Source organism: Drosophila sulfurigaster, chromosome 3, assembly GCF_023558435.1.
Source record: "Drosophila sulfurigaster albostrigata strain 15112-1811.04 chromosome 3, ASM2355843v2, whole genome shotgun sequence".
Taxonomy (NCBI): Eukaryota; Metazoa; Arthropoda; class Insecta; order Diptera; family Drosophilidae; genus Drosophila; species Drosophila sulfurigaster.
This window is the reverse complement of record NC_084883.1, coordinates 2,926,477-2,953,531: the sequence shown is the minus strand read 5'-3', so window position 1 is coordinate 2,953,531 and position 27,055 is coordinate 2,926,477. Positions and strand designations below refer to the sequence as shown.

The 27,055-nt window shown below is 39.2% G+C and overlaps 8 protein-coding genes and 2 long non-coding RNA genes across 15 annotated transcripts in view; 7 read left to right on the top strand and 3 right to left on the bottom strand.

The window, feature by feature from the left end:
• Positions 1-2: 2 nt before the first annotated feature.
• On the top strand, positions 3-5,950 carry LOC133841644 (cathepsin L). Of its 2 annotated transcripts, none has more exons than XM_062274272.1 (4): positions 3-163; positions 1,158-1,253; positions 4,724-4,938; positions 5,015-5,950. In XM_062274272.1, exons 2-4 carry the CDS (start codon positions 1,161-1,163, stop codon positions 5,724-5,726), a joined length of 1,020 nt encoding a protein of 339 aa, XP_062130256.1. In that variant the 5' UTR covers positions 3-163; positions 1,158-1,160; the 3' UTR covers positions 5,727-5,950. The 2 variants fall into 2 exon arrangements, with proteins under 2 accessions (XP_062130256.1, XP_062130255.1); XM_062274271.1 differs by having other exon boundaries at positions 4-167.
• Positions 2,994-3,914, top strand: LOC133841649 (uncharacterized). Its single transcript, XM_062274280.1, has one exon. It carries the CDS (start codon positions 3,277-3,279, stop codon positions 3,529-3,531), a length of 255 nt encoding a protein of 84 aa, XP_062130264.1. The 5' UTR covers positions 2,994-3,276; the 3' UTR covers positions 3,532-3,914.
• LOC133841651 (uncharacterized) lies at positions 5,151-7,839 on the bottom strand. Its single transcript, XR_009894325.1, has 2 exons — positions 7,769-7,839; positions 5,151-7,693 (listed from the first exon to the last, which is right to left on the bottom strand). It is a non-coding gene; the product is annotated as an uncharacterized LOC133841651 (long non-coding RNA).
• On the top strand, positions 6,066-7,734 carry LOC133841638 (probable phenylalanine--tRNA ligase, mitochondrial). The gene is made up of 2 exons (XM_062274264.1): positions 6,066-7,450; positions 7,514-7,734. The coding sequence occupies exons 1-2, from the start codon at positions 6,242-6,244 to the stop codon at positions 7,679-7,681; spliced, it is 1,377 nt and encodes a 458-aa protein (XP_062130248.1). The 5' UTR covers positions 6,066-6,241; the 3' UTR covers positions 7,682-7,734.
• Positions 7,840-7,988: 149 nt separating the features above from the next.
• Positions 7,989-9,786, top strand: LOC133841640 (CAAX prenyl protease 1 homolog). The gene is made up of 2 exons (XM_062274267.1): positions 7,989-8,172; positions 8,398-9,786. Exons 1-2 carry the CDS (start codon positions 8,080-8,082, stop codon positions 9,658-9,660), a joined length of 1,356 nt encoding a protein of 451 aa, XP_062130251.1. The 5' UTR covers positions 7,989-8,079; the 3' UTR covers positions 9,661-9,786.
• Positions 9,775-11,334, top strand: LOC133841642 (CAAX prenyl protease 1 homolog). The gene is made up of 2 exons (XM_062274268.1): positions 9,775-9,916; positions 9,976-11,334. The coding sequence occupies exons 1-2, from the start codon at positions 9,815-9,817 to the stop codon at positions 11,227-11,229; spliced, it is 1,356 nt and encodes a 451-aa protein (XP_062130252.1). The 5' UTR covers positions 9,775-9,814; the 3' UTR covers positions 11,230-11,334.
• Positions 11,266-11,751, bottom strand: LOC133841652 (uncharacterized). Its single transcript, XR_009894326.1, has 2 exons — positions 11,618-11,751; positions 11,266-11,547 (listed from the first exon to the last, which is right to left on the bottom strand). It is a non-coding gene; the product is annotated as an uncharacterized LOC133841652 (long non-coding RNA).
• Positions 11,370-13,172, top strand: LOC133841639 (CAAX prenyl protease 1 homolog). Of its 2 annotated transcripts, none has more exons than XM_062274265.1 (2): positions 11,370-11,512; positions 11,920-13,172. In XM_062274265.1, the coding sequence occupies exons 1-2, from the start codon at positions 11,402-11,404 to the stop codon at positions 13,165-13,167; spliced, it is 1,359 nt and encodes a 452-aa protein (XP_062130249.1). In that variant the 5' UTR covers positions 11,370-11,401; the 3' UTR covers positions 13,168-13,172. The 2 variants fall into 2 exon arrangements, with proteins under 2 accessions (XP_062130249.1, XP_062130250.1); XM_062274266.1 differs by having other exon boundaries at positions 11,372-11,512; positions 11,917-13,172.
• Positions 13,173-13,205: 33 nt separating this feature from the next.
• Positions 13,206-14,632, top strand: LOC133841645 (putative uncharacterized protein DDB_G0271606). Of its 2 annotated transcripts, none has more exons than XM_062274274.1 (3): positions 13,206-13,347; positions 13,407-14,078; positions 14,337-14,632. In XM_062274274.1, the coding sequence occupies exons 1-3, from the start codon at positions 13,304-13,306 to the stop codon at positions 14,563-14,565; spliced, it is 945 nt and encodes a 314-aa protein (XP_062130258.1). In that variant the 5' UTR covers positions 13,206-13,303; the 3' UTR covers positions 14,566-14,632. The 2 variants fall into 2 exon arrangements, with proteins under 2 accessions (XP_062130258.1, XP_062130257.1); XM_062274273.1 differs by having other exon boundaries at positions 13,210-13,350.
• A 76-nt stretch (positions 14,633-14,708) lies between these two features.
• LOC133841646 (calbindin-32) overlaps positions 14,709-27,055 on the bottom strand; it is a 31,541-nt gene continuing 19,194 nt past the window's right edge. Inside the window, exons 9-13 of one of the 3 annotated variants that reach the window (XM_062274276.1) lie at positions 21,944-21,955; positions 16,801-16,857; positions 16,669-16,740; positions 16,418-16,599; positions 14,709-16,346 (exon numbers count right to left, since the gene is read on the bottom strand). In XM_062274276.1, coding sequence (XP_062130260.1) covers positions 16,453-16,599; positions 16,669-16,740; positions 16,801-16,857; positions 21,944-21,955 — 288 coding nt within the window. In that variant the 3' untranslated portion in view covers positions 14,709-16,346; positions 16,418-16,452. Of the gene's footprint in view, positions 16,600-16,668; positions 16,741-16,800; positions 16,858-21,943; positions 21,956-27,055 lie in introns of all 3 variants that reach the window. The other 2 variants (XM_062274275.1, XM_062274277.1) reach the window with 2 other exon arrangements.

Below are 27,055 nucleotides of genomic sequence, written 5' to 3'. Positions count from 1 at the left end.
ATTGGTTTTATTAAACAACGAAAAGTGTTCGAGAGTGGAGCTAGCGCAGATTAAGCTAAACAATTATTTCAATTCTGCCTGCACAAAGTGTTAGCTGTTGGTTTTATTGTCAAGTCGCAATTGTTCAGTAATTAATATTCAACTCGAGACTGACTTTCAAGTAGTAGGTAAGCAATATTAATATACTATATAATTCAAATATAACAGCTACATCTAAGCCACTTCGTCATTTGTTTCTTGTTAGAAGGGGCATACTGTTTGTTTAAATAAAGTGCGTCGTGACTTAATTTTGTTGTCTGATCCAAAGTAAGTCTCCATTATTTCCATTGTCTGTGGGTTTACCTGCTTCCGTATTTTTCTCTCTCTCTCTCTTTTTGTCTGACAAGTTCTAGCAGCATCTCTCAGCTGTGTAGACATTTTCTTCTATTCATTCCATTCTATTCTACTTTCTTCTTCCTACGTGTTTTGCTTTGGCTGGCGTCTTTGTTTATTGCGCTCTGCTCTGGACGCCATTATTATTTTTGTTGCTGTTGCGCATTTTGTTTTCAACAGCTGCTTCACTCTTCTGCTTTGGCCTATTTTCTCTTTCTATGCCGCTTATCAATTCGCTTGGGGTTTTTTTCTACCTGTTGTTTGTTGTTATTTCTGATTCAGCTTTGAAACGTTTGCAAAACCTGTTTGTTGGTGGCCCTCGAACTTGGCATAATTGTGGCAATATTACAAAAAGTATAACAAATACATTTCGCAATTGGCTCAAACAAAACAGTACTTACGACAAAAAAACGTAAAAACACACAGAGGCAAATGTAAGATAAGAAAGATAACGGAGCTCAGTTTCGAAGTCGAAAAAAGTGGGAAAATGTAATGAACAAGTGAAAGGTCGGAGACTTGCTTTTCTTAATTTTTTGCCCATGTGTGCGGCTCATGTTAATTAACTGTAAACGCAGCAGAAAACATTCTTTATTTTATTATTTCATCAGAATTTAGCTTGAATTTGGTTTGTTTATACAAAAATGGTTGAGCTTTTGCTGGCATGTAAAAGCTCATCACGTGATGTCAACGCAGACAAGTCAGACTTCAACTGAATTGAAGCTTAGATAGATAATTATTCGTATGATTTTATTTTAATTACTGTTTTGTTTATCCCCCTTTTGCAGAAAATGCGCTTTGTGATCGCTCTTTTGGCCCTGGTGGCTGTTGCACAGGGTGTTTCGTTTGCGGATGTCATCAAAGAGGAATGGCAAGCGTTTAAGGTGAGTAATAACAATATCGATCTTCGAAATCGGACCTCTCAACAATTAACAGGTGGCGAGATTTGAATGCATTATAGTTTTAATGATTAATGCCATTGTTTCGGTTTAGTTCCGTGTCATTCTTTCATTATTTTATGACATTGTTTTGGACTCTCGTGTGAGTCATGTGCATCAGATGCACTGACAAATATTGCAACATTTTGTTGCAACTGCGCAGCTGCAGCTGAAATCGCTGATTAAGCCGCGTCCAGTCACATGCCGGCTCACATGACAGATCGCAGAATGTCACATGAGATGATAGATAGGCAAATGTACTGTTAAACCGCCTTCCATTTATTTCTTGTACCCGGCTCAACTCGGTACGGATCAACAGCACTATTGATAAGCAAAGTCAGCTTATTGCGATAAGCATAGCGGCTTCATTCAGCGAACAATTTCTAACAACCGATTAACAAACACAATATTGACATTAATGTGATTTTGCACTGCTGACTCATTGAACATTGTTTTGTTCTTTTTTTGTGTATTTATGCCGTCTTTGTCTTTTGTGCTAGTTACGACGTAGAGCGCTTTGAACTCTTGTATGTATGTATGTATGTATTTATAATCAACCATCAGCGTTATCAGTGTTATTTGCAATTGTGCTCAATTCGCCTCTCTGCTTATCGACTGACTAGAACGATTGACAAGCTTCCAACTTTGTCTAGACTTTCCCGACTAGTTGCTGTTGCTTTATTTACATACATAGTATATAGAAACTGATAAGCAGTTTTCAATTTATAACGACTTTTGCATTAATACCAAAAAATATTGCATACTTTCGAGCTGTACTCTAAACCATATTTGCATTCAAAATTTCATAGCATACAAACAGGCGCGCATAAAATAAATGCTTACTTTGCAAAATAAGAGGACACAGATTGTGAAATGTGTGCGTAGACATTACAAATTGCCAATAGTCATTAATATTGATGAGTGTGCAAATTATGTTATTGACTCGAGCACATTCCGATGAACTAGAGCAATAATAATAATAATCAAAATAATGAAAGAGCAAGGCAGTGGTGAGTCGGCCTCGCAGGCTGATAAGCGTGTGAAATGCGACCCCCCAAACTCTGTCAATCATCATGTGCTTATTAAGATGTTATTTTTCCAGTTCATTCAATTTGTGTGCGCAATTCGCAAACAAAAAACTGAACAATAACAAAAAACAGTCCCCGCAATGGCGTGTGACTCTTGTTAAAATAAAAAATGCTTGCTTATCACTTGTATGCTGTTTGTTTTTGCTCAGTTGTATTTGCTCTTTTACCGCAAAGAAGCTTCCATTCGCTCTCGCTCGCTCTCTCCGATTTTGCAAAGTGCGCGAAAATAAGTAGGCAAAAGTTTAACAAGTGGGCGCGCGATATATAAATACATATGTGTGATATCGATATACATTTTATTATGCTACAACCGGTTGGTTTATTTCGATACATGAATACACATGCAGGCTGTGCATGTGTTGTTCGTATTTGAATAGATATCCTAATAAATCAGTTGGTTTCTTTTTTGAGAAAACCGGTTGTTTTGTTCGTTCTGCCCGTTTCGACCCCTGCATGTTTACACACATACAACGAAAGACCCTAATGATTAAATCTTCATGCACATACACATGCACATTTATTTGCGTAGCTTGTATGTTTGTGTGCGTGTATATAGCGTGCACAGTGCGCATAACGAAAAAAGTCAGGCTGCTATTTTTGTTATTAGCCGCTCGACTCTCAGCGCAAGTAGACAGGCAGTCGCTCCGTTAGCTCGTAGCAAGAAAGAGAGTGATAGAGAGAGTTCCTGAGAGAGGGGGACAATATAGTGCGCGCGCCGAAATTATACTGCGAGAGAGTGAAGGAGAAACACATTAAAGGAAAATCAAAAGCCAAAGCAAAGCACGCGCGTCATTTGGAAAAACGTGCTAAAGCCAACTACATAAGTCGAGCAGACAGTTATTATATAAAATAAACCACGTATTATTATTACCATTATTATTATGGCCCACACGAGTGATTTAAATATAACCGTGGATGTTGTGGTACCAACCGTGTTTGTCATCGCAATATTCATTATCAATGGCTTTGTGCTGCGATTCATTCTACGGAAGCGTCGCGAGTACCAAGAACTGGAGGCAGCGGCTGCTCCATCAATAGAGGAGCCCACAACGTCAGCCAAAGCAACTGCATTGGTTTCAAATGCTCCTATTGTAGAGGCAAACGATAGCACCTCCATTGAAATGGAGCGACTGTAGCGAAAATGAGAAGCCCACACGATATACATATGTACAACAAAATTATCCTGTAATTCTAGTTTAGCTACATTTTTGTAGTTATAAGATACTCAAGACATGTGGCTGCATCGAACTTTTATTGTATTTAAACACAAACAGTAACCGACTAAAGTGCAAAGCAGCAGTAAATTGTATAATAAAAAAATCAACACCTATACAGTCGCATCTCGTATGTGTGTGTTGCGTATTTATAAGCACGTGCATTTAATTACTATTTTAAGTTTGTGTTGTATCTTCCTTTTTTGTATTGAACTGAACCGCATAGTCTATTTTTAACGCAAACTATATATTTTGTAATAAATGTGCGAAATTCATTCAAAAAATCAATAAAAATGAGTCTGGAATTCGTTAGAATTTTATATTCACAGTTGACAAGTCCGAAAATGGTGCCACGCAGCAGTCATAGCAATTATATCAATTATATGCAATTTACAGTCGAATAACTTCCCAAAAAAAAGAGACACGCAACGCAAGTCTAGGGTGACAGCATTAATGGAAACAAACAATGACAAAAACTTTGTTATGCGGCTTCATTTGAGCGCCAATTGTTCTTTGTTTGCGCATGTTGTACGGGTCCAAAGAGTGTGTTTTTACTGTGCACTCTAATCAAACATTTGCATAGCGAACGCATTCAATGTGTAGAGGGAATAATACATTACTATATGTATCTTTATACTGTATTCTCGATACTCTAGGGTATCTGCTAGTTGACTACAGCATTCAATTCAGGCATTTTACGATTTTATGGGCTCATTTACAACTTCTACCTCCGTTTTTGACAGAGTCGTAAAATCTTGTTATGGCTATCGTTTAATTTTATGTTTGCCACCGTGCTACGTTGACAACACCAACACCTGTGTCATAGCTGGCCGATAAGAATTAGAGCGTCTTATCAGCGCATAAGGGCGTTAAAACAAAATCAATCGTGGCAACTAAATCTAAGCCGGTTCTGCTCTCGAATTAAGTGAACTTCTTCACGGGCCAAGTGCAGCAAATGTAGATTGCTGTGCTATCTAATCTACATAGTGTGTACTAGGTAAACATATTGTTGTTTAACACGCTCGTCTTGCGATAGACGTCGTACATGATAAGCAAATGAATTGTTGTACTCTTTGTATTTCAAGTATTTCATGTTATTGTTTTCGCATTGCAGCTGGAGCATCGCAAGAACTATCTCGATGAGACCGAGGAGCGTTTCCGCCTCAAGATCTTCAATGAGAACAAGCATAAGATTGCCAAGCACAATCAGCGCTATGCTGCCGGCGAAGTTAGCTACAAGATGGCCGTTAACAAGTATGCGGATATGCTGCATCACGAGTTCCATCAGACGATGAATGGCTTTAACTACACACTGCTCAAGCAGCTGCGGTAAGTTACTTTAATGACCATCAATTTGCAAACGACTTGGAAATCAGGTTTTTCTGATTGGCATTCGCTTTTGCAGCTCGACGGATCCCAGCTTCACAGGCATCACATTCATCTCGCCCGAGCATGTGAAGTTGCCCAACTCTGTGGATTGGCGCACCAAGGGCGCTGTGACTGAGGTCAAGGATCAGGGACATTGCGGCAGCTGTTGGGCATTCTCCAGCACTGGCGCTTTGGAGGGACAGCATTTCCGCAAGACTGGCGCCTTGGTGTCGTTGTCCGAGCAGAATCTGGTCGATTGCTCCACCTCGTATGGTAACAATGGCTGCAACGGTGGCCTGATGGACAACGCTTTCCGTTACATCAAGGACAATGGTGGCATTGACACCGAGAAGTCTTATGCCTATGAGGGTATTGATGATTCCTGCCACTTCAACAAGGACACCGTTGGAGCCACAGATCGCGGCTTTGTTGATATTCCTCAAGGCAATGAGAAGAAAATGGCTGAGGCAGTTGCCACTATTGGACCCGTTTCAGTTGCCATCGATGCCTCGCACGAATCATTCCAGTTTTACTCCGAGGGCGTCTACAATGAGCCACAGTGCGATCCCCAGAACTTGGATCACGGTGTGCTTGCCGTTGGCTTTGGCACAGACGAGAATGGCCAGGACTTCTGGTTGGTTAAGAACTCTTGGGGCACCACCTGGGGTGACAAGGGCTTCATCAAGATGACGCGTAATGCGAAGAATCAGTGCGGTATTGCCACAGCTGCCAGCTATCCATTGGTCTAAAATCATCATCATACACAGCCGTTCAACCTCATTTAATTATTCACAACACCTCTATTCCAATACAAGAAGCATCTCAAAAGCGAAGTTATAATTTAAATGGCATATATTTATGCTCCGATCTGTAATCATCATATATTCTCTATTAGTTTGCCATTACAAATGAAACAAATTAGGCATATATCAATGTTGATGTTTTTGTATTAAATAAATAATTATTAAAATAATACTGCATTTTAATTAATATTAAAATACAATTAATATTAACTACACACTGCTCAAGCAGCTTAATCTTCACAACGTTGAATATTTGAAGTCGATAGATTTTGATAACGAAATGCAGCCCTGCTTAATAACATCCAAATCAGTACGTATCGATAGAATTATATTGTAGAATTATCGACCCGAACGACGCACGCGCATCGATAACACAAACAGCTGTTGTTTTGTAATAGATAGTAAATAATGCAATAGACCTACTTTCTGTCAATTAAATAAATAAATAAAAAATAAACAGCATGAAAATGTTATTAACACTGCGCACAGTGCATAGTGCAAGGCTCTGTTCGCGACGCTTGTTGGCCAGCAGCGCTGCCGAGGAGGCCAGTAAAATAGTGACACCAAACAACCAATCACAATTGGAAATCAATGGAGGCACGTACGCCACTGACAGCTGGACGAATGTAACGCCCAAAATATTGACGCATCTGGGAATGAATAAGCATCTGCAACAAGATCATCCACTGTCGATTATACGCCAGCGTATTGTTAACTATTTCTATGCCGCGTATCGCAATCAGCGTGGAAATCCACTCTTCTCAGTATACGACAAATTGAATCCCGTTGTGACAGTGCAACAGAATTTCGACAACTTACTGATACCCAGTGATCATGTGAGTCGACAGAAATCGGATTGTTATTACATCAATGAGCAGCATTTGTTGCGTGCCCACACCACAGCCCATCAAGTGGAGCTAATCTCGGGTGGATTGGATAATTTTCTGGTGGTTGGAGAAGTGTATCGACGCGATGAGATCGATAGCACGCATTATCCAGTGTTCCATCAGGCCGATGCAGTGCGTCTGGTTACCAAAGATAAGCTCTTTGAGCGTAATCCCGGCCTGGAGCTGTTCGAGGAGACGTGGACTGGTTCGATAGCCAATCCAAAGCGGATTTTGCCCTCCTCCAAGTTCATGGATCAAACCAAACAGCCGTGTCATACATTGGAAGCCGTCAAATTGATGGAGCATGAGATGAAGCATGTGCTTGTGGGTCTTACCAAGGATCTGTTTGGGCCACGCATCAAATACCGTTGGGTGGACACGTATTTCCCATTTACTCAGCCCTCGTGGGAGTTGGAGATTTACTTTAAGGACAACTGGCTAGAAGTGCTCGGCTGCGGTATTATGCGTCACGAGATTTTACAACACGCGGGTGTGCATCAGTCCATTGGCTATGCCTTCGGGTTGGGTTTGGAGCGCTTAGCCATGATTTTGTTTGATATACCTGACATTCGATTGTTTTGGTCCAACGACAGTGGATTCTTGTCGCAGTTCAGTGAGCAGGATCTGCAGAAACTAACAAAGTACAAACCTATTTCGCACTATCCACAATGCACAAATGACTTGTCCTTTTGGCTGCCACCTGATGTGGAGGTTAATGAAGGTTTCTCTCCCAACGACTTTTATGACTTGGTTCGTTCGGTTGCGGGGGATGTCGTGGAACAGGTAAATTCTATATAAAAAATATCTAAGCAAATAATAATTGATTTGTTTTTCCATTTTATTCAGATAAGTTTAGTGGACAAATTTAAACATCCGAAAACGGGCAAATCCAGCGTTTGCTTCCGTATCGTTTATCGCCATATGGAACGCACAATGACGCAAGCAGAGGTTAATGAAATACATAAAAATATTGCTGATGCCAGTGTGGAACAGTTTAATGTGCAAATACGTTAAGCTTAGTCAAATCTTGTTCAAATAAAAAAAGAAAAATTGATAAGAAAACAAAATTTGAAATCTATTTAATCGATTTTTCTAGCGCACCTATCGATAAATGGCAGTTGACAGCATTTTAGATTTTGGTATTTTATATATTTTTATACGAAAAAACAGATACAAATAAGGGTAGCAGGGTAGCAATGATATTTTGATATTTGATTTAAAAATAAATTTAGAAAAGTAGCGTACTTTTAAACGAATAAAGTAAATCTATATACCGAATGAAATGCAAGTGGTTGGTATATTTTTGAACTGCAAAAGGGTATATTTTACTATTATTCACTTGCGGTCACACCGCCGTTCTGATCGGCGTTGAAGTTTTCCTCTATTTTTCATATAGTTAAAATTTATGTAAAATGACTTCGGTAAATGCAGATACTGTGCTTTACAGTATTTTGGCTTTGGTCATTATCGAGAATGCACTGGAAATTTATATATCGCTGCGTCAGGTAAGCCAATATTGCGGATTTGCCGGCACGTGCCGTCATTAAATGCGGCAATAAAATTGTACACAGTTGTATGATGCATCATATGTATATACAAACATACGTGTACACAGAGTTTGTATGTGTGTATGTGGCAAATACGCATGTGTATATTTTTAGCACTACTTTAAATGTCAATTGACTTGCTACTAAATAACAGCATTCACTCTTAATCAATCGTTACTGCAGGTGAAAGTATATAGAAATGCGCGAAAAGTGCCTGAAGAGCTGACGTCGCATATGGGCGAGGCGACATTTGATAAGGCACGCAAATATGGTCTGGACAATGAGAACTTTGGCATATTTAAGGCACTGTTGATGGATGTTTTGCTGTTATGCCTAGAACTCTATTTGGGATTGATCGCAATCATTTGGCAGGTCTCAGTGGATGTGGTCAATCGTCTGCAATGGGACGCCAGCAATGAGATTCTTGTGAGCTGTGTGTTCGTGCTCATCTCGAACTTGATGTCCACGTGCAAGTCGTTGCCCTTTAAGATCTACAAGATCTTTGTGCTGGAGGAGCTGCATGGTTTCAATAAGCAAACAGCCGGCTTCTTTGCCTGGGATCAGGTGAAGGGCTTCCTAGTCACCCAAGTGGTTATGGTGCCCATCACTGCGGCCATTATATTCATCGTTCAGCGTGGCGGCGACAACTTCTTTATCTGGCTCTGGGTATTCACTGGCGTCATCTCACTGGTGCTACTCACCATTTATCCCATATTCATTGCTCCATTGTTCGACAAGTACACACCGCTGGAGGATGGACCACTGCGCAAATCTATTGAGGATTTGGCAGCCTCGTTAAAATTCCCTCTGACCAAACTATATGTGGTTGAGGGCTCAAAGCGTTCCTCGCATAGCAATGCCTATTTCTATGGACTGTGGAACTCGAAGCGTATTGTGCTCTTCGATACACTGCTGCTCAACAAGGGCAAGGCTGATGATACTGATTTGACGGACGATGAGAAAGGCAAGGGATGCACAAACGAGGAAGTGCTTGCCGTACTTGGCCACGAGCTGGGCCATTGGAAGTTGGGTCACGTTACCAAGAACATTGTCATTATGGAGGTGCATTTACTGCTCATGTTCCTGGTCTTTGGATACCTGTTTAAATATGCGCCCTTCTACGAAGCCTTGGGCTTCCAGCCGGGTACGCGACCCATTCTGGTGGGTCTACTGATTGTCTTCACCTATGTGATGGCACCGTACAATGCAATCATTAACTTTGCCATGACCATTCTGTCGCGTCGCTTCGAGTATCAGGCCGACGAGTTTGCTCACTCGCTGGGCTTCGAGGAGCAGCTGGGACGCGCTCTAATTAAATTGAATTTGGACAACTTAGGCTTTCCAGTCTATGATTGGTTATATTCCACATGGAATCACTCGCATCCGACGTTGCTGCAACGCTTGGCCCGCCTCAAGGAGTTGGGCAAGGCCAAGAAGCAGCAGTAATTTTAATTAATGGATACCAAAGCATTTCACTTTTTCTAATGTGATCCCGCTTCATGTTCCCGCCCCCTTTTCCTGTATTTGTAATTTATGTAGATTTCAATAAAGCAAGCGATACAAATTTTAAAATGTCAATTTTGGAATTGGGGCACTTAAAATGATCAAATCTTTTTGGAATGATCCCGTCATAATACTCTATATATTAATTGGCGTACTGGTTATAGATAAACTCTGGTCGATCTATCTCATAATGCGCGAGGTAAAATCCCACATGATTCCCAACTCGATCCCAAGCATGGCTTCTAATCTCTATTGCAGATTGTAGTCGTCTATCACGTCCATGAGGTGCCGGAGGTGCTGCGTCCATATTTGTCGGGAGATCTCTTTAATGCAATGCGCACCTACAAGCTGCACAAGAGTTGGTTCACCATAGTGAATATGCTCTGGATGGTCGTCATCTGCGGCTGCCTCGAGCTGTACTTCGGTTTCTATGCGTACGTCTGGGAGTTGGCCAACATGATAGCATGGCTGCGTTGGATGAAGCACGAGGTTGTCGTCTCCATCATCTTTGCGTGTATTTTCAACCTTTACTTGTTGATCAAATCTGTGCCGGGATTGCTCTACGAGAAGTACTGCATCGTCAGTCTGGTCAAAAAGCAACCAGTGATTTGGTATTTCCGCATCTTAAATCTTTTACTGGACGCGATCCTCTCGTTTCTCATATTCTCCGTCGTCGTGGTGACTATTGTCTTCTTGGGCCTCGCTTTGGGTAACTTTGCTTTTCTGGCCCTTTTTGTTTTGGCGCTCCTGGCGACGTCGATCATCATCCTGCTGCTGCCTTATTTGATCGATCCCGTTCTGGGAAAACGTGTGCCGCTCGAGAACCAAGCATTGAAGTTAGAGCTGGAGCAACTCACTGCCAGAGTTGGTTTTCCCATGAGACAGGTGCATATAATTAGGGTACGGGATCCGACCACGGGTAGCAACGCGTTCTTCTACGGCAGCTGCTGCCTCAAACGGATTGTCATCTTCGATACGCTGCTATTGAATCGCGGATTCCGCAGTGGCTTTGAACTGCCGCCCGAGGATGTTGGCAAAGGACTCCGGGATAGCCAAGTGGTGGCCGTGGTTGCTCACGAGCTGGGCCACTGGAAGCACGGACATTTCTACAAGGGACTCGCTATGTTCACCACACAACTGCTGCTGACGCTGCTGCTCTTTGGCTTGTGCTTTCCACATGGTCCCATCTATGAGGCCGTAGGATTTGAGTCTGGTCTGCAGCCGATAATTGTGGGCTACCTGATCATCTTTGGATATGTGCTGCTGCCGTATTTCACGCTCTCCAATGTGTGTATGTTGACGGTGACGCGGCACTTTGAGTACGAGGCAGATCGGTTTGCCTTTCGGCTTGGCTACGCTGCAGCCCTGAGGCAGGCGCTGCTCAAGTTGTATGCGGATAATCTATCGTTTCCCATTACGGACGATTGTTACTCGATATGGCATCATACACATCCCCCAATGCTGCGACGATTGGCCCAACTCGAGTGGTTGGAGCGGAACCACAGACTGTGATCCAAGTAGCCTCGATTCCAATTTTCGATTTTGACATTTATTTTTTATTTCGATTTCGTTTCGGATTCCCCAAGAAATAAAATATTTATACTATAGTATACTTTGTATGTGTTGTTCGTTTATTATTGTTGTTTGTTGTTTTTTTCGGGAAAACATGATCTTATCCTGAGCAATGGTTTTTTACGACACATGGCCAAAGATCGATCCGCAGCATCTTCTTTGGGTGCTGCTGGCTGTGCTCACCATTGATCACATCTGGGAAATGATACTGGCCAAGCGTCAGGTGAGTAATGGTTTCATGGCTTCTGATTACAATTGCTATCCATAGGGTAATAAAGGTAAAAATTGTAATAAAGTATATCAGCGTCATATGTAAAGACCATATAACCATGTCCGTATGTCTGTTTATCTGTCTATTTATCGGTACGTATGGATACCTAGAGCTCAGAAACTAAAAGAGCAAGAGTTTAACAGCACTGTGAATCTACACTCTTTGATATATTTTGAATCTCGTAGTATATCGATATACCAAACATAGCTTTTGGTATATATTAGTAATTGTTGGAATTTTAATTTCGTATATTGCTTTTATTCAATATGGGTAGCTAGTATCTTACAGTTGAGCACACTCGACTGTAGCTTTCTTTCTTGTTCCCGATTCCTCATTCCGTTCTCGTGTCTGTCCAGTAGCAATTGGTCTGTCTGGGAGCTGGCGTTATACCCGAGGAGCTGCGTGCCGTCATTCCACCAGAAGTGTATCATCGTGCCCGTGTCTATGAGCTGCACAAGATGGAGCTGTTCATGTGGAAGCATGGCATCGATTTGGTCATTAGCCTTGCCGAACTCTTTTTCGGCTTCTATCCCTTCGTATGGGGTTTGGCCACACAAACACTTGGCTCCGTCACCGGCGATGAGCTGTGGATTAGCCTGATCTTCGTCCTCTATCTAACCATCTACATAACGCTGCGTTGCTTGCCCGTGCTGCTCTACGACAAGTGTATACTGGAGTTGCGGTATGGCACACAAACCCGCATGCCTTGCTACATGTACATCTGCATGGGCATCTTGTCCATAATCCTGTCACAAATCATCCTGGCTCCTCTCACCTTGGCAATTGTGTTTGTTGTGCGCACCATTGGCTATTTTTTCTTTTTGTATTTCTGGGCAGTGTGGGCCATCTGCACCTTGCTGCTCGTCTTCCTGCTGCCCTATCTCTGCATTCCCTGCATTGGACGGCAGGTGCGTTTGCCCGAGGGACCTCTGTACCTGGATGTGAAGCGTGTCTGCGATCTCACTGGATTCCCGATGTCCCGGGTGTTCATCATACGCACCAAGTCGACGCAGTACAGCAATGCCTATTTTTATGGCAGCTGCTGTCTTAAGCGCATCGTGATCTTTGATACGCTGCTGTACAACAAGGGACTTCAGCCGAATGAGCTGCAGCCGCATGAGGTGGGACGAGGGCTGTTCAACATTCAGGTGGCCGCTGTGGTGGCCCATGAGCTGGGACACTGGAAGAATGGACATTTCTACAAGGCTACGCTGATAATGAAGTTGCATTTTCTGATCACTATGATCCTGTTTGGTCTGCTCTTCCATTGTCCTCAGCTATACGAGGCGGTCGGCTTCAAGCCCGGTCTCTGCCCCATCATTGTGGGCTTCATCATTGTACTGCGCTTTGCCCTCACGCCTTATCTGACACTGGCGAACTTTGTGATGCTGTGGAACTTACGACGCTTCGAATATGCTGCCGATCGGTTTGCCCATTATCTGGGCTACTCGATGCCATTGCGCTCGGCCTTGATTAAGATCTATGCGGATCACATGAGCTTCCCCGTCTATGACAGGTGTTATGCGCGCTGGCATCACACGCATCCGACGATTCTCCAGCGTTTGGCGTATCAACAGCGTTTGGACATCGAGGCGGCCTACAATTAATATATCCGACACATAATACCCCTTAAATTTCAGTGCCCGTTTAATTGTCAGTCAAGCAACATTATTTGTTATTCCCATTTATTGATTTCGTTTTTATTTATGTTGTATTTTTTGTAAATCGATTGCAAGTTGTAGCATGTCTTTTGGACGCATCACAAAATTGAATGTTCACATTGCAAAGTGGTGAGTGATTTATTTGCATTTCATATTGATTTTATTAAATTCCATTTATTTTTCAGCCAGACGCACATCACTTATGCCAATGACGCGACTCGCTTGCTCACCAACAATCCCTCGGGCTTTGCTTTTCGCAGTACGGGAGCAGCCAGCTGCAGTTGTGTGGATGACTCCTTGGATCAGGCAACGCGTTTCCTGCAGCGACACTTTGGCAAACATGGCTGCATTGAGAAGTCTTCATCACTGTGCGCATTATTATACGCATTGGGCATAAACTATAGCCAGGATGAGGAGCAGGAGCAGCAGGTGGAGCAAAAAGTAGAGGAGCAGCAGGTGGAGCAAGAAGTAGAGCAGCAAGTAGAGCAGCAAGTGAAGGAGCACGTGGAGACCCAAGTAGAGCATCAAGCAGAGCAACAAGCAGATCAGCAAGCAGCGCATCAAGCAGATCAGCAAGCAGGGCAAGTAGATCAGTCATTAGAGCAGCAGTTGGAAACAGAGCAGCAACATGGCGAAGAGGCTAACGAAGAGCAACCGCTGCTGATGGAGTTAGAGGCGCTCAAGTCTCCGCAAGTGCAGCACACTTTGCAGCTCGAACTGTTGCCCACGGTGCTGCCACAGTGGGCCATTACAATCGAGTGGCATCGGGAGCAGTTGCAGATCTTTAATTGTGCCTGGCATCTGCAGAACTGCAACTGGCGCCATGTTTCCAGCAGCGAGTTTCAGTTGCCCAATTGGTGAGTTAAACAGCAAACAAAATTAACAGCGACTGTTACCTCTTAAATATAATGATTGTAAACAAAATCTAAAATAATAAGTATTATTTATTAGCTTGAAAAATAATGATTAATAATGATTTCTTTCAACAAATACAACAAAATTTAAATTCACAAAAATAATGAAAATTATTTGTTGTTAAAATATTTACTGTACAGATCTGTGTGATTTTTTTGCTAAACAAAAAAACAGAATAATCATTATCAATTCGATCGCAGCCACTGCCATAAGATCAAGCAGATGACGGAGTACATCAATGGACTGCTGAAAGTATCATTGCCAGCGCTGAATGAGCAGAAGGAGGAGGAGCAGAAGTCGAAGGCGGAACAGCAACAATCTGAAGAATGTCCCCTGCCCGATGTTAATGCCAATATAATGAGCCTCAATTCGCTGCTGCAACAGCTCAACGAACTTCTCGAGCAGCAGAACGAGGAACAAGCGGTTTAGGTTTAGGATGCTTTTGTGAATTTGTGATCTATCGATAGTTTATTAAAACACATTTCGTTTCATAGAATTTGCTTGACATATTTCGTATATGGTATTTTAGTTATTATATAGTAGTTATAGTATAGATTGGTATTTTTTGTTTGTTTGTTTTGTTTTTGTTTCGGAAAGTCCTTTTTGAAGCTTTACATGCATGTTACTCTATCGTCTGATATTGTGTGTTATAGACTTTTCATTTCGATCTTAAACATAGTATATATAGTACGAGTAAGTTGACATAGTATATAAGTATATTTTATAAGGTATATACGATATTCGTTTTCATTCGTTTACTTGGCATTTGTAAGATCGTAAATTTCTCTAAAACATATAATAATTTAGCTAGCATAGGATTGGGTTTGTTTTCGTTTGGCTATGGTTGAGTTTTTTTTTTCAAATAATCAAATAGAGAAATAATAATAATATTCAAGAGAGAGCTGGCTTAGTTATCAAGTATTTATAATATAGAGATAGCACCTTGAGGACTTGTTAAAACAATTTCCAACAGTTGTTTGACTTCTAATAGAACCTGTTCGGTTCAATGAATTTTGCTCACCTGCCATCGCCTCAATCGAATCGCATTAATCAATGCAGCAAGGACAATTACGAAGGCAACGCGACGCATGTCGAGCACAGTTGCAAGAGGCGTGGCAAGTGGATGGCACGTTGCAAGTGGAATCTTATATTACCTGCTTTGGACAGGCGCCCGTGTTCGAGTGCCAATTGGCAGCTGCTGTTTGAGTGGTCTGATTGATGTTGGTTAAACTTATTCACTAAAAAAAAAAGTGTTTCGAAATGTAAATACGATACGATTTACGCTTAACTGGACACTTGAATAGTGTTTTGAAATTGTTGTTGGGCAATAATTTACGAGGAAAGTAAAGCGGAAATAATCACACGCATAAAATATATTCATTATACATATACATATACATTTATATTATATAATTTAATAATTATAATTATTACAAATATTTATTTTGGTACACACAATAGTTAACAACAATTATCTAAAAAAATCTCGCTACATAATAAATGTATTTATTTATTTTATTTTTATTTTTATTTTAATTTTTTTAATTTTCATTTGGCTTCTGCCATAAATCGTTGAGTGTCTGCACTTACACTTAGCTAAATTTTCAATTAATTCGAAATTAAATTAGTTGTTTTATCTTTTTAAAAATTAAATAAATATATGCAATAAATTGAGAATATAAAATATAATGTTTTCTATGCATTTTCGCATTCAAAAATTCATCCCAGACAAGACTTTAAAATCGATGTACTGAACTTTGTTTTTGTTTTTCTGTTTTTTTTGTGTTTCTGGCTGGTTTCGAGTTGCTTTGTCATAAAAGTAATTACTTTAGCTTTATATATTATTATTTATTGTTAAATTACGAATACACATAGTACATAATATTGTTGGGTTCTTATGCCTTGGTAGTTGTTGATGTTGTTGTTGTTGTTTAGGAAATAGACTTTCAAAAGCTTAACATGCATAAACATTTATTTAATTTGAAACATTTATATTAGCTTATATTTGCTTTGTAATTTTGATGGAAATTTAGCGCTTCATCAATTTGTCAATTTGTCAATTTATCAATGTTTTGTTTTGTAATCTTTAATTTATTTTAATATATTTATTTTGCAGAGGTTTTGCATTTCGGGAGTTGCTTTCCTCTCAGCTAGCCACCTATGAATGGGGCCTTATTAAAGTAATCGATTGGCATTGTGACCAAAAAACTCTGCCGTTTACCCAAATTGGTAACAAAAATATATATTTATATTGTTGTGCTGTTGTGCTAACAAATCTTACGGTTCGTTTCGTTGGCATCGACGGACACTAAAATCTTACTGCTCATCTTCTGGCGATATTTTGGCCAGGGTCAGTAAAATCATGGTCAGCTCTTTGCGTGAGATCTTGCCATGTTTGTCATGTCCAACGCCTCGCATGATTGTCTCCTCAAATGCAGCCAGATCCTGAGCATCATAGTCATCCTAAAAATCATAAATCAATATATATATCACAATTAATTTAAGTACATTTAAGTTAAAGTAAAATCTTACCTTCTTGACCAGCTCTAACAGATCCTTCAGGAAGCCCTTCAGCTCCTCATTCTCAATGGTACCGCTGTTATCCTGTTGGCGAAATCAGTTGATTAACAACTTCTATACTAAGAATTTATTGAAGATACTTACGCGATCGTATAATGAGAAGACTTTCTCAATGTCCTCCTTGGTCAGTTTGGTAGCACCCTAAGAGAGAAAAGAAAGCCATTGTTGTTCCAGTTAAAGTTGTTTATAAAGTCGATTTTCTTGTTTAATTCTATAGTATTTACACTCGCAATTATACTGTGTTCGACCCAATTATACAGTCAACTCGCATGTATGTAAATGGTATGTGAATTGGAGTGTGTGGGTGTGGGTGTGTGTGTGTGTGCTTACTAATATTGTGTTATTTACAGTTCATGCCAAACATTTTTGTTGCTTTCAACTTTTGTATTTATTTTTATGTAACCCATGCTGCGTGTGTTTGTTTGCCTATGGAAATTTAAGTCACACACATGCCCACGCATTTAAACACACACACACTCGCACTCATATACACACACACATGGGACTGAGATTGCCTGCATGCAAATCAATTTTCATTTACATTTTTCTTTTTTGTTTGTTTGTTTGTTTCGTGTTTGCGTTGACTCAATCTCTCAATAAACATTACAACCAATTTGAGCACAATTATTTGCACAATCAAGGCGAAAACGAAAAACTGCTGAGGGGCAGTGAAAGATTGTCCCTAAAAGTATGCTACAAATTACATACATAAGGTATTATTTCTTTATTGCGACTGTCGCCAGACTTTGCACATGGGTCGCAATCATAACGAAACAGTTAATTTAGCAGGCCATGTTTTTATATCTTACTTTCTTCGACTGCCTTTTTTATGCTTTCTCTGTATCCTGTACCAATATTATATATACATAAGTAAGTAATACTAACATGTAGTTCAAACAAGTAAAAGTTATATTCATTGAAACTTTAATACAAATTATGCTTGACGTTGGAATATGGTCAATTTGTAAAAACGTTGCAAAATATTGCAGCTTACATTAACAGCTGTAATGTTAATTAACACTGCCGGTAGTGATCTTTAAAGTTTAAGTTGTTAACATACATTAAGTATTGTTTCTGTATTTAGGTATTTTGCGGCTGTCGCTAAGCATTGCAAACAAGTTGCAATCATAATGAATCACTTAATTTATCAGGCCATGTTATTATAACCGACTTTGTCCCACTCCCACCCTTATGCTTCTTCTTTATCCGGCACCAATACCATATATACATACATGGAAGTACTACTAACATGTAGTACAAACTAATTAAAGTTAAGTTCATTGAAACTTTTATTCAAATTATGTTTGACGTTAGAGCATTGGCCATTTGATAAAACAGCTGAAAAATATGGCAATTTTTTAGCACGTGCTGTTAGATCTAATAGTAATGCTAATTAACATTGCTGGTACTGATCTTTACAGTTTAAGTTGTAAGCATAAAAATAAATACAAGAAAAAAGGGCACATTTCCATTGCCCCTACAAGTATGCTACACATTGCCATAAATTAAGTATTATTTCTGTATTTAAGTATTTTGTTGCTGTCGCCAGACATTGCATATGGGTCGCAATCATAACGAATGACTTAATTAAGCAAGCCATGTTTTTATTCCTTATTCTCTCACACTACCTTCCTACCTCCCTCTATGCTTTGTTTCTATCTCTTTCCCTTTGACAGTTCGTAATTAATATGCATTAAGGTGAAATTGCGTATTTCTCTGTGGCTTTCTAGCGCATTTGGCAAATGTAATGGAGCATGTATTTCGGCGCGCACATTTATAGCTCCTCGACTTGCGTGTGTGTGTGTGTGTGTGGGCAAGTGTTGTATTGTATATGTGGTACTTAGATTTATTGATTCCACTTCCTTTCCAACACATACTCGTGCACTGCACTTGCGGTTATGCAAGCAAGGGCAGGAGTTGGCAGCAATTCAAGTTCAAATCAGCTGCAGGTGCTCCCTTGGCCCAAAAACACCAGAAATGGGAACGGCTTAAATTCAGCTAGCTAACAATTTGTTACAACTGAGTGTGTGTGTGTGTGTGCGTTTGGGTGTCCCTAAGGGCTGATAACATTTATTTTATTTAGCCATGTAAGCTGCTTTATAAACGGCGCTAGCGACAAAACGCATTTGCTTTACTTTCAGCATACCCTGTACAGCGAAAGGGGCAAGGAAGGGGTATAAGCAGCGAAAAGACGCATTTCAAGGATTGGCTTGTTTGCCAAGAGTGTGCAGGGTATCGGACAGTCGAGCTGAAGTGATTAGGACATTCTTAGCTGCTCGTTTATTCGGTTTTCTGGGGATTGGAAATCCATTAAGTGCCCGCTTTGGCAGCCCTTTCAGCGCATTGTTCTTTCTGTGTGTCGTATCTGTGTGCGTGGCGTAAAAATGACTGGATGGCAGGCTCGCTTTATGGTTGTTGGCTTTAGTGTTTAATTTTGCTCGAAACATTTTCACACTGAATTATATAACATTGGACGGCGCCTAAAAGCGTGCTTTACATTTTGTCGGAACTCTGACAAATTGCGCACTTAAGCTGGCTGCTGTCAGTGCGGCACGTTCGCACATCCCTGATAAAATGAAGTAATTATTTTATACTTCAACACTTTTGAAAACCATTTCGGGGTTATACGACGCCTCGACGGATGTCTGCGGCTCCCATTACCCATATGGGCGGCATAGACGGATGCGTCTCCGATCTCGCTCTCGCTTCCAAGTAAAACACACACATATACACAGTCAGACTCACACTCACATAGTTGCACGCATTTGTAAATTATGCAAAAGGTCGCTGTGGGTCGTATCTGGACTATCATTAGGTTTAAGCAGGGCACGTACACGTACTTATCACACATCTCTCACACTCCCATCGTCTGTTTGAACTACTTCCCCCACTCACAATGTACTTGTAAAGGTATTTGTGTGTCTCTGTCTCTGTGTGTGGGACTCGACAAACATCTAATTAGTAGCGCATAGTTGTCGTTTGGTTATTGGATTGGTCAGAGCTTAAGGCTCCATTGCGGTTAAAGAGGATGTGTTTGATAGAGCTTAAGCTCTGGATGTTTGACTATTTAACACATAAATTAAATTGAACTTTAGCATAGAGTAAGGGTTGAGTATATATACATTGAACGGATGTGTTTGCTTCCACTCTCTAAAGGTAGTAAGTACACTTTGTACATCATTTCTCTAAAGCCTCTTGAAATAAGTCGTTAAAGTGAATGCTTTTATTTTAATAAAGAACAATCTAAATGTCTAATTACTACATATATATAGAGGTACGTCTCTGGTGTCAAAAGAGAAATTATTATGCATTCAAACTGTAACATAATATACGACCAGACGTTTTTTTGTTTTGACAAAAACCAACACATGTTACTCTTAAAATTGGTATGAATGTTGTTGTTCAGCAATTCCTAAATTCAAAGAAAATCACAAAAAAATTAAGGCATTGGCAAGCCACAAAACACAAAAGTCACATTCGGGGCGAAGCATTTAAACACTAATTTCAATAAAACCTATGAGAATATTTGAAATTCACGAAATTTGGATACGCTGTGCATAGAATTACCTTTTTTTATGCTGCAAAAATGTTGAGTCGTTTATTTGTCTATTTAATGCTAAGTTGAAATTGATATATTGCAGCCGGCAGTTAAATCTTTCACTATATTTTACTATAAGTGCTAGACATAGATATAGATATATATGCTTCATAAAATAAACCAAAACTGAATTGGATAAATCCAACCTTAAATAAGTCAGAAAAGTGTTAAATTTAACTAGAAACGTTGCTAAAGATTTTTGCTAACACCAAAAATGTTGAAATGTTGTTGTACTGTTTTTTCGTATTCATTGAAAGAAGTGTATGATAAATATATCTATACACACAATCACCACAATCAGTTGCTGAAACAGCATAGAAATAAAATTTGCTTTTACTAAGTGAAGTAATTCAAGCAATATTTTATTTTTGACATTAAGTTGCTTCTGTCTCTCTTCTATCTCAACCAGAAATATATTCTTGGTTATAACTGAGTTAACTTTTGTTGACAGCATTCAATTTATAATCGCCACTAATTCAGCTTAAAACACTGGCTTATACTAGATTCAGTCCACAAATACTTATTCAGTTGTTTATCACTCTCTTGCGACTTATAGTTGCATCCTTTTGTTGTAATGTGGTTGGACGCACAGCTCAGAGTTATATAAGTTTCCTCTGGACCACAATCGCACAGATTCACTCATTCTTAAGCATACAAATACTTAAAAGTATCTAAGGATTTTGAAGGGAAAGCAAAAGCAAACACACAGCATTCCAGCATGCAGTTAAAAGCTATTTAAGTAAAATATACAATAAATTTAAATACACACACAAATTCTTTACAGAATCTTGTCTACCGAAATGCAATTGTATATGTATGTATTTAGGTTTGGACAAAAAGTTGAAACTTTCACAAAACGCATAAAAAGGGATCAAAAAAGCAAAAGTCAATAAAATCCTTTCAGTTTTTCTTTTTGCTAATTTAAATGTAAACCAAATATTATAGTTAAAAATCATAGTTGATAGAACAATTGTTCTTAAATATGCACATTTGTGTATTTGTTTTTTTGTTTTTGTGGTCTTTCACAAAATAAATATTAGTATATTTGTAGGGATTAATTTTTGATACCATTTCGAAGTGTTTTTTTATGATAACACTTTCGTCAATAAAATTGAATATTAAATTGATGAAAATAGGAGCAGAATTTATTGAATCTACTTTTAATAGGAAGCAATGCTAGTTAAGAGAGGTTTGCTATATTTAAGTACTCGTATTATTATTATTTTTTTATTGCAATAACGAATATAATTCGAATATAATTCGTTATTGCAATAAGATAAGCCAAGCGAATAGGGCCTTCAGGCTATGTTTAAGTATTAAATCTGTTCGATCTATGAGATTGTCTAGACTTAAATCTATGCTTTTATTTTGATGCTTTCATTTAATAAAACTTATATATAGGAATAATAAAAAGAAGAGAATGAAATATAGACTATAATTTAAAGTAGGTTAGACTTGTTAAATAATAGAAATACAAAAGCAAAAGCGTATTTCGTTCTCATTTTCTTTCCTATTTTCTTCATATATTTGTTTTGTGTTCGGTTTTGTTGTTTTGCCGTTGTTTTTTCCAATAGGTTTGGTAACGTGTTTCTCTCTCTTTGCGTTCAGCTTTGGTTGGTAAATACTTACATCAATGCCCTCCTGTTGAACGAGTGTGTTTTTTATTGAATATTGTATAGTTGTTGTTGTTATTGTTGATGTTGTTGTTGTTGTAGGCAGTGCGAGTAGTTTGTAGTTGTTGTTGTCGATTTTATTTACAGCAAATTGTTTTGTTGTTTATTGTTAGATTAATATTATTATTATTTTTTCGTTTTTTTTGCAGCAATATTAGAGTCGGGTTTTTAATTGCATTTTATTTATTTAGTTTTTATTGCATTCGTTTAGTTTTTATTAGATGTTGTTTTTATTTTTTGCAAAGAGTGAAAAGAATATTTTGTGGCAGCCAAAATTTACATCACGTGCACATATATTTTTAGTTTCATTATTGTTTTGTATTTTTAAATGAAATAAAATTTACAAGTGTTCATTGTTGTTTTTGTTGTTGTTGTTGTTGTTGTTATTGATAAGAGTTTAAAATAGTTAATAGAAATATGCATATATAAATATGTATGTAGATAGGTTTGTAATAAATACAGTTGTTGTTTAGGTAGTTGCAGTTGGTTAGGCATAGAGTTGCAATAGAGAAGGGGTTATGCGGAGGGGAATGAAAAAAGAAAGTCAGAGAAAATTTTGTCAAGTTTCGAAAGTAGTTAAATAAAAATCGTATTGCTCGAGCTGCAAAACTATTTGGCAGCAAAAATAATTAATTAGTTTAGTTTTCCAGATATATTTGTTTTAGACTAGAATAGATTTTGTTAGTAAGCTAGTTCCAGCTAGAATGCAGCAAACTTAAGATATAAGATTTAAGTATACGTCTAATAAACATAAGCTAGTCATATGCAAGACCAATTAGTAAACGATTTAGTTGCAATTACTTAATAGTTGTTTTATTGCTACTTAAATTATCTGTCGCTTAAAGGTGCAAAGAGTGTGTTTCAGCAATACATAATCATAGAAAGAAATATAAAAAAACAACAAGTAATATTTATCGTGTGTGTGTTTCAGTCGAACGTTGCCAACAACTTGCCACGTGGCTAAAACAAATGCCGCTTCAGAGACGACGCCAAAGTAGCGTAAATAAAAATATGTGCCCCACACAACTGGGAACTGGGAACGAGCCGAGTTGGAAATGAAATGGCCAACCTTCTAAATGGCCAAGTTCTCTCTTCTCTCTCCTTCCCTTGCCTAGCATTATTAAAGTAAATTTGGCAAGCCACATTTAGACCGAAAGTTTTTGCACATTTTAAAGTTTTTTGTATGCCGTTGCATCTCTTGTGCATTATGCTGTAGCCCATTGCGACACATGCGGCGTATACGTGATGTGCATTAGCATAAGCTGTTCCGGCGTTGCTGGCTCGACGCCAAAACAGCAGCAAAAACCTGCAGAAGCAGCAAACGTCACATCAAGTGCTTGCCTCGTACACTGAGCAACCTCAATTTAATTTTATAGCCCTGCATTTATTTATAGGGTATCAAAAGTTATGTATAACTACTTTTGGCTCTGAGTTATTTGTGCTTCTGCACATTTGTTTTTGAATATGTAGCGGAAGTGAAGTGCGGAGTTCGCTTTTGGAACGCGTAATGCAAAATATGAATTGACTTCCCAGAAGGAATTAATGGAAATAAATTTGAAAATGTTGGCAAAAAGATGTGGGATTTTATAATTAAAATGAGTTTATCTGGGAATTCTCATTTGTTGTACGGAATAGTTAGAGAGAGTTATATCATGACTTGAATTATTCTACAGCTTTGATATAAAATTTGAACTTAATTTTCACAAAGAAATAAATTTTAATATTTGGGAATTGAGAATTTTGATTTTATAATCAAACAATTTTATCTTGCAGTTGTAGAACTTACATTGAAAGGCTATCTTCTGAAAATAAATTTGAATATCTTAGAGAAACGAGTGTGATTTAAAAATTGAAATTAATTTATCTTGAAATTCTGATTTGTTGTAGGGAATATGTATATAGAAACGTTCTATTTAAAGGCCTTGAGCACACTGCGAGCTTAATGTTGAACTTACAGTTGAGCTTATAAGGAAGCTAATCAGCGCGCAGAAACAAAAAAAACGCTGAAGCTTAGAATCGAATTCTTGTAAAGCTTTGCTTTAGCTATGAATTGAAAGGGAAATGCAGAACATGCTTGTGCAAATTAAAAGCGAATGTGAAATGCGGAACTTGTTGGTGAAAAATATGGACTGAATTCTCAGTAGGACAGAAATTTGAATATGTAGTAGTTAAATATGTAGATCGAAAGGAAATTTTAATATCTTAGAAGAAAGCAATTAAAATGAATTTATCGTGACATTCGCTTTGTTTTAGAATATGAATAAGAAGGCATCTCTTAGAATTTCACTCATTTTGCGGTAGCATATTTATTTGTAGACTTTTAGCAGCCATTACGATGGGATGCAATTTGTCGTGCAGTGTAATTGGGCAAGGCAATTACCTGTGCTTGGGGTGTAAATGCAGCATGCAGAGGAGCATAACTCATAAGACTTTCTCGCTGCCACTTGGCGGTTGTAAAAATGTTGATGCATGCTTATTTTTACTTTTATTGCTTACGAAATGGTCCCAACTGGCAGCAGTCCACCCATCCACCCATCCCCCACCTGACTTCCCCCCAACGGTGAGAAATATATGGAATGCGTATTATGAGATGGCCAAATGGGCTGGAAATGCCAATTTTATGGCTGCTTAAACTTGTAGCTTGTTATTTTATTGCATACTTGCGGGCGTTAATAAGCACTGCAACAAAGTTCGAAGACGCGCTGCGACTCAACGTCTTATCAGTTACAGCTTCCGCAAGTCTTGTGTTGTGAGTTGTGTTGTGTTTTCACTACCCGCAAGTTATGGATTTTTACGAGGGTTGATGGGCATTATAATTGGGTGCTGATGCTGCACAAATGTGGAGGCAAAAACTTGTGACCAATAGAGAGGAAAGTTGATAGAATCTCCATTTTGATTACAGCGGTGTGACGGTGTGTGTCACGCGGTGTGGCATGTTGCATGTGGCATGTGGCATGTGGTATGCGACGTGTACGAGTTGATTTCAACTTGTCGGTTACATTGTAAATGGGCATCGTGTTACTTGCGACATGCGACATGCTACATGCTACGGGGCGTGGCAGCAAAATCTCTTAGGATTGTGCAAAAGGCGGAGAGGGGAGGGAAGGGGGAGTTGTCAATAAAAGGCAAATAAAATGTCACTGTGCTGCCAACTGTAACAATGGGCAAATAGTTTACATGGCTGTGGCGGCTGTGCCTCTGAATATCGTTGTTGTTGTTATTGTTGCTGTGGCTGTAGCTTTAACTGAAATTGTGGCTTTCTGTGGCTGCACATTGCTCATACGCCACGTTGCACAACCCACTGAAAGCTGGCAATTGCAATGCATTGCTTGTGGATCTGTGGCTAATATGCAAATCGAACACGTTGCATTGCGTGCAAAGCAACAGCAACAGCAACAGCAACAGCAACCGTTTAGGTCGGTTAGCCAAATTAAAATTGGTCGAATAGTCTAATCAAATCATACGAATTCTGAGAGGAGCTTTAAAAACTTGGAACTAGCGCATGGAAAGCACATCCATATGTTCACTATAAGCAGCTCAAGTGTGACTCAAGCACGTACATTTGCAGCAAATAACAATAAGCACTCGTAACTGGCAACGAGCACATCTCCGGTTTCTGTTTCTCTGTTCGTTTGTCGAAGCCCGTCGAAGTTCGTTGATTGCCAGGAACAGCTCTCAAAGTGGTATTGTACATAGTAGTTGGTCATGGTCAGGATTTGTTTTGCTGTTAGACATCTGCTTGAAGTACAAGCGCCATAAGTAACGAAAAAGTTTTTCCAAGTTCAGCTGCAGGCATCAGACATTCGTTTACTTGCTTACTTACAATGCTATAGCACTCTAGACCTTTGAGGCATTCGTTAAGGGTAGTCAAGAAGTTTCTAAAGATTTTCTATTCAAGTTCAGACTCATGTACGAGCAATTTGATAATGTTACTTTGGAAGCATCTTTGAGAATTTGTTGGGGTTATATGCATTCAAATTAAGTTTTCTTTCCATTCCAATTCAGACTGGAATAGGTGCAATTATGTATATAATGTTACTTTGGAAGCATCTTTGAGAAGTTGTCTAATAATATGCATTCAATTTCAGTCCGATTCAGACTTTTTTGTGGAAGCATCTTTAAGAAGTTGTCTAAGTAATATGCATTATGTTTCCAACTTCTGAGAGGCTAATGGCTTTGATTCTGTAACTCTTTTAATAACACGTGCAATCATCAAAGCATTATGCGTCAATACACATAATTAGCCTGGTAATTGTTATGATAATTTGAGGTCCTTTCACAATAAGTAATTTATCATTTTCATCCACATTCATTCTTGCTTTCATTTCCAGCGAGAACTTGTGACTAACCCTAATGCAGCCTTGAGCTCAACCCAAAAGGCTGACTGAGCAGACTGAAAGCCAAGCACATAAATGTGAGCGCACAACGAGCCACATTTTGGGCAAATATTGCAGTCAAAAAGTTGGAGTAGCGTCTATAGCGATGGCAAAGTTATGGCCAAGTTGGTTTTGTTCTGTGGCCTGGTGACCAATTACGTTCCGGGCAGTCAGTTGCCTGGCAGAATGGCAACAATGAATGCCATAGCTGGGGCTTTTTGTTGCTCCAAACACTGCTGGGGCAACGCTCCATTTAACCCCAATGGGCGCATTTTGAGCAGCGCTCTTCTTTAATATTAAATGTCAAAACAAAATTCTGAAATGTACAGCTATGAAACAATTTTCCCCTGGCATTTGTCTCTCCCCAAAGAGTAACACCTGCTGCAGCAAAGGATTGAGATTTGTCATCGGATTCAGATTTGGGGACTCAAACTTTGTCTAATTACAGAATCAAAAGTTGAACAGATGTCAGTCATTGCCATTGCCGATTTCAAGCGGAAAACTTTGCTTTTACCGACCCCTAAAATGTGCTGACTGTGGACAAGAAAAAAACTAGGGTAAAGCACACGAGAAAAGAGAGAGGTAAGGGGCGGGAATTTATTCTACTCGAGAACACAGAAATTGATTTGCTCAACCCCTCCACCGCCTGCTCCACTGAACAGGTGTTTCAATCTGTTGTGTCTGGCATAGCT